This window comes from Diadema antillarum, unplaced genomic scaffold (genome assembly GCF_040938485.1).
Source record: "Diadema antillarum isolate AM-2024a unplaced genomic scaffold, OU_Dant_1.0 scf00000031, whole genome shotgun sequence".
Lineage (NCBI taxonomy): Eukaryota > Metazoa > Echinodermata > Echinoidea > Diadematoida > Diadematidae > Diadema > Diadema antillarum.
The window spans coordinates 405,019-416,385 of NW_027270920.1; the positions used below are offsets into that span (position 1 = coordinate 405,019).

An 11,367-nucleotide genomic window follows, 5' to 3' on the forward strand; every position below is an offset into this window, starting at 1 on the left:
CATGGTCATGGCTCAAAACTGTGGAAAGTAATTGAGAGTACAGCTACAAAAGTATTGATGACGCCGACGACAAAAACGACGCCACAGGCTATCCCGCTTCCGCGACGCAAGTGAGAAAATGAACGCGAAAAACGAAATTACAGCCATATTTCCACGAACCACAGAATCACCATCATACCTGATGGCAGAAGAAGGGCAGAGGAACCAATGCATATTCCACAAAGGAAAGGAGAGCAAAGGAACCAGGCCACCGTACAGCGTGTCGGAACAAATGACAACCTGTACACTGCAATGGATGCATATCGACGCCTGCTCCCATAAACAGAGAAGTCGGGCGCCAGTACTGTCGATGACCTGGAGGATAGCAAACGAGTCTCTTCCTGTGATGACGAAATAACAGGTGATCTGTCGGAATGAAACCATTTATTACTTGTAGACGGTGCTCAGTATAAAAGAAGTGGAAAATGAAGAGGCATTCCATGCATACTGCTTATTTGATGACTTATATTTGAATGAAGCACTTGAATAATATTTACAAAAGTATTCTGGAGCTTGATTAGTCACGACTGACCTTGGAAGGAGCTAGCTTTTCCAGAGGAGGTAATCCTTCTATATCCAGATTCTTGAGACTGTCCATCATCGAATACCACTGCTATGCGCCGACCAATATTAACTGGTTTTCCTGTTATTATAGAACAGAACAAAATAAAATAGAATCGGAAAGAATTGAATAGAATAATAAATTTCCATTTGGGGTCTGGAAGTCCTTTCATCAGTCACTGATTTTCAAATGGACCCTTACAAAGACAGCCCCCCCCCAAAAAAAAAAAAAATAAATAAATAAAAAAAAAATAAAAAAAATCTTACGTAAAAAGGCATGCAAAGAAGAAAAAATGTGACCGTGCACCTCAAAACGAACATAAAGTCGCACACACTGATTTTGCGTGAGGACTGAAAATATTAAAGTGAAATGTGTCAACCTAGCCGAACTTGACTTTTTCATATTTTCTGAAAGAGCGGGTCTTCTTTTACATTATGCTAAAATTTGGTATCATAAAACGGGCAGGAAAGTGTGTTTTTTAGCAGTTTATCCCGAACATTTTTGGTAGAATAGTGTGATTATGTGTGTTTTTAGAATCCCTTTTTCATTTCTGAAAAACCTTGTCCACACTCTTCACTTTCAACTCTAATAACTTTTGAAAGGATAGTGCTACTGCTTTGAAAGTTAGCATTGATTATGAACAGAATATGTTAATGAGGCATGTTTAATTTCACTTTCATCCAATAATCCCTTCATTGTTGTTACTCTGGTGGTTTACTTCGTGTTTTTGTCCCATTCATCGCACAGCCAGAGCAGTTTGGTAAAGATTAAGCGCTTGAATAGACACTTTACTTCAGAGCCTCTTTTCTAAGTTCACACTTTTCCTGAGTTTGTGCTTTCTTTCCAATATTAAGATAGGTTAGGAGAGTCCATTTGATTTGAGTTATTCATCATTTTAAAGCTTAAAGTCTGTTCTTTCAGAATATGGTCTTAACTAAAAATTCATGTCTGGCGACTTTTTGTTTGTTTTGAGGTGCAGAGTCACAAATAGACTGAAATAATTCTGTATTATTTGTAAAGCGATTATTATCCTAGGGACTGGTATATTTTTACTGATACAATCTTATGCCGTAGATGTCAATCCTTTGTCTCGTTACTGTCTCAGTTTTCATGGCAGCAATTTTATCCATACACAAACACAACACCCCCACACACCCCACACACTCACACATGCACACACACACACACACACACACACACACACACACACACACACACACACACGCATGCTCACAGATACACCTCTCAAGCGCCTCGACACATGTTCGAGATACAGTAAGAGGTTGTTTCCTCGTGCGTGGTAAGAATGGGAATTTAATATCTATTTTAAATCATTTTGCTTTATATATGGAAGGAAGTGTTTTTGTGGCTGTACTTGTAGTGTAGTAATTGAATTTGTTCTGTTTTGTGTATGCATGTTCTTTGATCACAAGTAAGGGCATTTCAGCATGAACAAACACGCAAAATGCACGCACACATAACAGCATACACATTATATACACACATGTTTAAAGACACATCCCTCACGCTCCTCAGCAGATGTTTGAAATGCACCAAGAGGCATTTTGTAGCAAAGTATCGGAATGCTATGTATATTTTTATGCATTCTATCTGTATGTGTAAAGAATTTTATAATTATATGATTGTTATTATTATTATTATTTTATTTGGCTTTCAATCACAAATACATTTTTCGAAATCAGAAAATTGTACATTGGAGTGGTAAGGGGGCACCAGGTTGGGTAGCCCGGGTCTGGAAAGAGCCAACTAAATGACTTAGGCCCTCAGGCCATCCTCCCCAACCCACCTGGTGCACTCAAAACAGTCAGTTAACAATATAAAAAATACAAATTTCATTAACAGGCATACATAAAAAACAAAAACAAAACAACTGTTTCTTTGTAAGTGTCAATTTGAGATATGTGAACCTACCAATCTTTCTTATTCCATTCAGATATCAGAGTAGCCATGTTCAGACGTATTTCTAGTCGGAGTAAAAATTTATTGCACGGCAATTAAAATTCAAATTAATGCACATCTTACCACGACCCTAGTAGCCACATGGCGGTCGTGGGAAGAAACTCCGACCAATTTATGTGCGAGGGTCGGTGCAACTTCCGAAAGTGGTAGCGCCGCATTCGTCGACCATGGGATTGTGTTTTTTACCAGTGGCATTTGTCTTCTCCATTCTTGTTGACTGAAATTTCTGCATTTCTGCATTTAGCTTCTTCGTCGTAATCGACTAGGTTAGATTGCACAACACGCGCACTTGTAGTCGCAAAATGTAAACATTGCGATTTGACCTAGGAAGTTTTACATAGGTCGTAAGGCATGTAAGTTCATAGATACTCCGAGGGCTTGTCCGCACGGGTAATTTACTCCGACCAGCTAGTCGTGGTAGCGAGATTCGGAGGAAGAGGTCGTGGTAAGTTCCTCCGATCGAAGGAAGTTACCACGACTTTGTTCAGACGGGCACTACTTCGACCTATCCTCCGAAGTTACTCCGACCAAAACTGCCTCCATCTGAACACAGCTTAAATTTGCAGTACAGGTGTACAGGTATCAGAAAGTATTGTTATATCTATGTGTATGCATCACGTCGTTTATGTAAAATTGTGAGCAATTCAGCAATCTCACTGCTGCGAGTCACGATTTCGATAAACATGAATAATAATAATAATTGAAAAATTAAAGATAACGTATACATCAAATCAAACACATTGAAATAATTTCTAAAAAAAGTTATACCGCAGTGGTAATAAGATTGTAAAAACAAATTAAGGACACGACCAAGAAAAGCGGGAATCTATGATAGTTTGAAAAAATCTTATGTGAATTCGAATTCCTTATTGTAGCTAAAATCAAAGTAAATAAAAAGAAATAAAAAGTAAAGGGGCTCACAATACAGTGCACTGAAAAATATAATCGTGCATCTATGTTGACATCAGATAAACGAATCTTACGAAAAAAAAAAAATGATACCAGTAAAGCTGTGTCGAGGCCTACAAGGGAAGAATATTGCTTTTACTCTTTCTAAGGATTAAATTCATATTGTAAGTTTCCCTTCTTTCCGGAGGTAAAGAATAAAATATTTGGGAGCCGTATAGATATAACAACGACTTAAGAATTCGGTCTGTGGTTTTAGCAGGAGTATCTGAGAATAGCAATTACGTAGCATAATGTGCCTTAAAGATTACACTTCATTTGAAATCGAGGGAAAAAAACCCCTTAATCTGAGCTTTTCATAGGCACATTGAATTCCACTCGGTTTAATGATGGTACTTTGTACATGACGTTTCTCATTTTCTGCGCTATTGTTCCCTCCCGCAATCACATCCTTGGCGCACCTCCTGCACACCATCGTGCCCCAACGTTGAATATTTCTAGTTGACTTCATGGCTGAATTATATCATATATAGAGATATATACATATCAATGTTATTTGGGGGCAGTTGGGGAGTTATATGAATTGTTGATATTTTGTTATATTTTTATACATTTCCATATTATTATGAAAAATCTAATTATGCTATTGACGTCGAATAGTATTACTTCGCACTGCATCTGGAAATCTATCGGAGGAGGTGGGGGGGGGGGGGGCGGATGGGGGCTACAGACCGATGACCCACGACTTAAAAAGAAATCAAATTTTCCAAAAATGAAATAATGATAACAGGTAGGACCTAAACGTTGAATGTTTCAACATAATCATCGTCGCTCCATAGAAGGTCTGTTAGTTGTTTGTTTTCTTTAAACACGGATAAAAAAGGCTATGACCCATGGTCCCATGGTCCACAATTCTTCAAAGCACTAATTGGTAACATCCATTCTCATGACAATAATTTGGACTATTTTTAAACTATAGGGGAAATGGTGACATTTGAAAATTTTCCTTGACCTCTACCCAACGGCCAAAATCTTACTTAACTATGGACCTTAGTTTACTTATTTTATGCATTAAATAACCACCAAGGCATGGAAAAGGGCGTAATTCCGGCATCAAATAGAATTTAAGCATTTGAACCCGACCTTTGACCTTTGATATCTTCGACCCCATGACCCCTAAAGTCCAAGGAGAATCACTGTCAGACGGTACATGCATATGTCCTTGACCTTTGACCCCATAGCCCGTAACTTTCATAGAAAATGTTTATCAGAGTGGTAATGCATGTATACGATAGGTTTCGAGAAAATATCTTCAGGCATCGAAATAATATGGGGGACATAGTAACATTTTTAGAATTTCCCTTTGACCTTTGACCTTACCATGTGCACCGCAAAATGTGATTGGCACGACTTCGTCCACTCATATGCCTAATCTTACTGAGATACTTCAAGCATTTTTCTTTTCTTGTTTTAGCTACGCTGTTCACAAATTATTTACTACGTTTATTATGGACGGAAGGACGGAATAACGGACGGACGGACATTATGAAAACATAATGTTTCTGGCGACAACTCGTGGCGAAGGTATAAAAATAATACAACAAAAAATAAGGACAGTATAACTGTTGGCAGACTCTGGGAGAAGTGCTTGTTAGAAAGTCTCCCTCATCTAAATCGACGATGTCTGATGCCGTGACTGAAGATCTTCAAGGAAGTTTACCAGCAGACCCTGCACCACAAAACCAACATGAAGTCACCAGTCATGAATTTCTAGTCAAGGACAGAGCCTGAAAGAACATTTTCTAAGCTTTAAAATGATGTAAAACTCAATTCAAATACTAGTAGACTGTTCTTACCCCTCTAAAGAATAGAAAGAAAACACACAATCTGGAAAAGTGTGAACTGAGTAAAAAGACTCTAAAATACAGTGTCTAATGTAGCGCTTAATCTTTACCAAGCCGTGCTAGATGTGCGATGAACGTGACAAAAAACAGGATGTAACCACCGAAGCAAAAGCAAAAGGGGATTACCAGATTACGCTGATATTGAGCATGATGTACTAAAATATTATGTCCGGGATTAATCAAAGCTTTCAAAGCAGTAGCATTATCTTTTCAAAGTTATTAATAGAAAAAAGAGTGAATTTAGAGTGAAATTGGAATGAATTTTGAGTGAAAATGTTCATTTTCACTCACAATTCACTCTTTTTTGAATTCACTCCTATAAGAGTGAATATTTTCACTCGATTTTTTTTTAGAGAGTAGAGTTAAAGGTCAAGAGTGTGCTAAGAATTTTCAAGAACAAAAAAGGGACCTCCGAGATCTCACTATTTTTTACCAAAAAATAAAAGGTTGCAGAAAAACTGCTCAAAAATATACTTTCCCATTCATTTTATGATCACAAAGCTAAGAATACTGTAGACAAATAGAAGCTCTTACAAAAATTATTAAAAAAACTTAAAATTGACCTGGCTGAAAGCTCTTACAAAAATTATTAACAAAACTTAAAATTGACCTGGTTGACTGGTTTCACTTTTCTTTTTTGAGTTCTCATATAAAATCAAGGGCTGCGACTTTTTGTTGGTTTTATGATGTACGGTCACATATAGTCATGAATAAATAAAGAAAAAAAACCCAAGATAAATCCAAAATCAACGAGATGTTCGTGAGCAAGATCAGGGCTTGGTATTACCATTCTCATCACTCAGGTAAAGGACCGTCTCGACTTTGGCAGGATCAGTCAGGACTGCACAATGAGGGATGGTAAGGCGGACTGGTGCCAGAAATTTCAGTCCTGGTGGAGAACACCGGAAGCCATAACTAACGATCATTTCATCGTCCCGCAGTTTGAGGTCCTCTGGTTTCTCCGTGAGGATTGTTAGCGTTATGATCTCGCTAGTGCCCTCTACCAGAGCTCCGGGAGGGATGGAGAGTGAGATGCCAAACGTTTCGTTCCGAAGCTCACCTCCATAGTGATCGATTCTCTTCTCAACTAATAGAAGATCATCCTTTGCTGAAATCAAATGATTTGCATTCATTCTCGAAGTTCATTGGTACAAACAAAATGAAGGAATTATAAAATACAAATAGGAAACCATATATGGCATATTAATAACAATTACATTACGTAAAATAAGACGTCTGTTCATTGCGAATCATTCTTGGAGGAAGAGAACGAGAAAGGTAAGAAATAATGAAATTTCACGTAAACGATGAACTAGGTGCTCAAATAGATGTTTCGGAAGTGAGTCGACCAAAAAGATCATAGTTTGCACAAATTTAAAAGACTAGTGGTCATTTAATAATTACTCCAATTTGATGAGTGGACAGACACAGACGGGATAAGATTAAAAAAAAACAAAAGATGAAAGCGTTGATACATTTCATTTTCATTTCATTTCATTCATTTATTTATGCACGGCACATACTTCAGCCCGAAGGCTGTTCTTCCGCAGGTCCGTGCGGATAAAAAATACAACATAGATATACATTTTATACAGAAATGAACAAATAAACCAAACAAACAAACAAAAACAAAACTCATACTTAAAAACCGAGAAAAACATATAGAAAAAACACAATAACAGGTTGATGAAACTGCGGCACACATTTCGACAGAAACAAACATGATCAATCAAAGATAACCATGTACAATTATACAAATGATCGCCGTAGTTTAAAATGAAAGAGACGAAAAAAAAAAAGAGAGTTCAGGAGAGAGAGAGAGAATGAGGGAGACAGACAGAAAGAGAAACAGAGAGAGAGAGAGAGAGAGAGAGGAGAGATAGGGAGAGAGAAGCACATACAAAGGGGGAAACTGAAAAAAGTTGTCAATTAACAGTTTCGGTCAAGTGCGTTTTTTAAAGCTTACAAACGTTGGTTTTTGTTTCAATTCCAATGGTAACTTATTCCAATGCATTGATCCAGAATATGTCAAACTTTTATGTTTGAAACAAGTCTTAATCAAAGGTAACACAAAATTTAACGATGAATTCCTTACGTTATAGCTGAAAACTTTAAGTTGAAACATATCAAGCAAATATTTCGGACAAAACTTGTGTGCAATTTTATACATAATTTGTAGAGTATGTTTATGTCGCCTCTTATCCAGTTTATCGATGGGGAGTGCTGTGTATAATAGGTCAGTTGGGAACCTAGCTTGTACGTTCAGTACTGCACGCAGTGATCTATTTTGAAGAATTTGGAGTCTTTGAATATGAACATAAACACCTCAGTGGGTGTGATAATGTGTGTGTAATAATATTTCAAAAGGATATTAGCATTTTGATGAGGCGCTGCGGTAGCAGATAATCCCCATCTCAATTGATGTTTGTACATAATATATGTATGTATAAAAAGATCAACTCCTTCACCAAGAATATACCTTAATTTAAATCCATAAAATGATCGATTCAAGGAGCGTCATTCGGATGACTTGATAAATAAGAAACAGTTTTTTTTTTAACTGCAATTACCTAAACCTAAAACAGAGTTTTTAAAGCATATTTTTTTACAGCAGCATTAAGTTATTCAATTCTTTATCTCAAGAAATACGGAGCATAAAGAATGTCATCTCCTTTACTCGCTCTCTCAGAAGCTTAACTTTTTAGACAATTTATTCAGAAAGTTGAACAGATAATTGTGTTATTTGTTACTTCTTCTCAGGTTAAGGTAAGGAAACCCCACTAGCGTTCACTTCGTAGTTGTTGAACTCAAATTTGTTCTATTACTAACTTCTTTTCCTCTCTGTACTTTACATTTTCACACTTGTTTCAGTCAAATTGTTTGCTTGCTTGTTTGTCTGCTATTGTTTGTACTTTGCATGTTTCACAAATTATAAAATTTTGGTTAACTACGTTAAATTATCATACTGTCATTGAAAAATATATTTATTTTGTGTTCTAGTTGTAATTATATTGTGTTAATTTCATCAACGCTTTTGCAAATCCTCTTCATGTTTTATTTTATGTATTCTCTTGCCTTTAATGAATTTTACTAACCATTTGTATCACCATGCCGATCTTATATTGTTTATACTTCTTTTATATATTATGTAACCAAATTTTGTCTTAAAAACCGTACCCGTTCATTTATGACTCATGATTTTTACTTGAATATTCTTCAAATTACGAACTTATTTTTATGATTCCTAACAACTAAGTTGGTTTTATCTTGAAAGTATTAATTAATTCAGTTGCATGATTTAATATTGTTTCATGTAGTCCTTTTTATTTATCATTGTTTTATCCTGTTTAAACCATTCCTTTTTTTATTCCGTAGATATACTAGGTGTTTCAAAAAACATTTCCCACTTTTGATCATTAATAGCTCAAAAACTATTCATTCGATAAAACTGTCATTGATATAAATAATAGCTGAATAGTGTACAATTTGGTCGGAGGTAATTTGAATGTGAAAACGTAAATCAGTTTCATTAAATCTAAGATTGATTTTGAAGTGAGGTTTCAGATTTTGGTCAATTTTTAACCCTCTGTACAAAAATTGAACCTTGCACAGAAACCAATGATGTGTATGTGAGTGTGTGCTGACAATGGCCCTGAACAATGGACATGCCTGAACCACCTGTTGACTAGGCGTCAGTCTCGTGCTCCCAGGCACATGAATGCTTAATCAATAATTCATGTGGATTGCCATGGGCACTGCTAGTCTGGATTCATGCACGGTAAAGAGTAAACTGCATGCAAATGGAAAAAGGAAGCACACGTTTCCATGTGCTTGCAAACACCACATTCCATTCCAGCTGGCAACCATTTTCAATTCTTGCTTCACATATCACTAAATTCGGGATATAAATAAGCAACAAATGATCTAAAGTTCCTCATTTTAATACATCTGTCTACTAATTAAATAGTCTGACAAATTTTTCACTTTTTGATTTAAAAAAAAATATTTTTGGTTAAGAGTTCAGCAGCATTTATCATTGGGGCGATATGTTTCACAGTAGATTTATTTAAGGCTCCATTTACACAAGTGTATACTCTAATTGATTTTCTTTGCTTCCTGTCACCATGTTTACGATAGAACAGAAGGTATTCATTGTAATTTCGTTTTTCAGAAGTTGGGAGAGCACTGTCGAGACCCAACGACAGTATCGGCAGGCGTTTGACTTTACACAGATACTGCCGGAGGCTGAAAAAGACTAGTTGTGATAGTGGAATTTCTCATGAATAAATAATGGAGCATTCAAACCCTAATCATTGTTTAGGACCATTGTCATGGTGTTAACCACACACTCCCATACACACTCATTGACCCATGTGCAAAGTGAAATTTTGTACAGAGGGTTGAAAATAGAGCAAAATCTGGAACCTAACTGTGAAATTAATCATGGATTTCATGAAACTGATGTATGTTTTCATAATCATATCAGCAATAAGTGATTGAGAGACTTAGAAAGTGTCGACACTTCACTCTAAAGACTTGAACAAAGAAAGAGACGTTGAAATAAATGTTTTGAAGTGGGTACATTCGCTTATGCATCAAACTGATTGGATAATATTGCACAAATGTGATGCATGCACAAACAGACGAGAAAAAGAAAAGAAAAAGAAAGATCAAAGCACAGATACAGCGACAGTTTGATGAATGTGTGTACGTGTGTGCAATCGTAATTAAGTAGGAAAATAATATTTTGATGAGTCGGTGCGATGACATAATTAGCAATGTTATAAATGTGCGTGTGATGAGCCCCCAAATGAATAAATCAAATCCATCAAAAGACAGATCATTGGAATAAAACAAAATAATTTAGCACAAACTCATGTGTAGTCCATATCAATAATGTCCACTGCTTCACACAGACTATACTTTTATTCAAATTCAAACAGCAATTGGTTCAAACAGGAACAGCATCTGGGGGCACTGTATTAATACTGAAATTACAAAGTAGTTCCAAAGTTAATTGTTCAGACTATTTCATTTTTGTTTGTCATTGTCTTTATTTTCAACTGAATCCTTTGGGGTGCTCTTACCACTCCTCTGATCAGGTCCATGGGATTTCTGTCTGTCACCCTCGGGCATCTTCTGGTGAACAGACAGCTTTTCAATCCTGTCACCTATATTTGTGACCGCACCAATCTGAAGAAGATTATAGCATCGAACAAATAACATGTGGAATAGACAAGGTATTGTTCGGCATTCAAGAAGTAACATGACTATCAAAAAAGATGATCTTGAGCAAAATGCCTTCGATTTTCGTGTCTTAGCAAGCATGGAAATTTCTTGAACTAATCTGCTATCTTTAAACAAAAATATTCAATAACATTTCCGGGCAGTTGATCGACAGCATAAATCCCAAATTTACACCCAAATGACCTTTTATTTTCATCATAATAGTAGAAAATTATGTCAATTACCAATCTGATCTGTACATGAATATGATGAAATATATTTCATGACAATGCATATCTCCAAAACTTTCAATTCTAAACAAATATTACCTGATAGAATAGAAAACTTGATATTTCAAATGGGTTTTAGATTTCCAAATCAGTAATCTACCAAGACATTTTGCAGCATCGTACAAAATGTTCTTATCATCGAATGAAGGATGTAAAACCTGAATCCGCTATTCCCTAATATCACTTCCCCTTCTTATTCGAACGCATTGTTTATCAGCCGCAAAGTGTTGTGTAACGAGTGTCTCTACAAAAGATTTTCTTTGGATATATCAAATAACAGTGAAAATTGACTCTAAGAGAGACAATAGAACAGTCATTTTCTACTGTGTCAGCGGTAGTAAAACTTTGGCGGAAGTACAGATGGCAGCATTCACTATACAGACCTGCATGTTTAGAGCACCTTTGCACTCGTGTTCTTCAAAACATTGAAGAAAGGAGCATTTCGTACTATATTATTGCG

At 36.2% G+C, this 11,367-nt stretch overlaps 1 protein-coding gene across 1 annotated transcript; it reads right to left on the reverse strand.

The window, feature by feature from the left end:
* Positions 1-448: 448 nt before the first annotated feature.
* On the reverse strand, positions 449-10,546 carry LOC139741106 (UNC5C-like protein). Its single transcript, XM_071651698.1, has 3 exons — positions 10,479-10,546; positions 6,179-6,499; positions 449-682 (listed from the first exon to the last, which is right to left on the reverse strand). Exons 1-3 carry the CDS (start codon positions 10,525-10,527, stop codon positions 561-563), a joined length of 492 nt encoding a protein of 163 aa, XP_071507799.1. The 5' UTR covers positions 10,528-10,546; the 3' UTR covers positions 449-560.
* Positions 10,547-11,367: the final 821 nt, after the last annotated feature.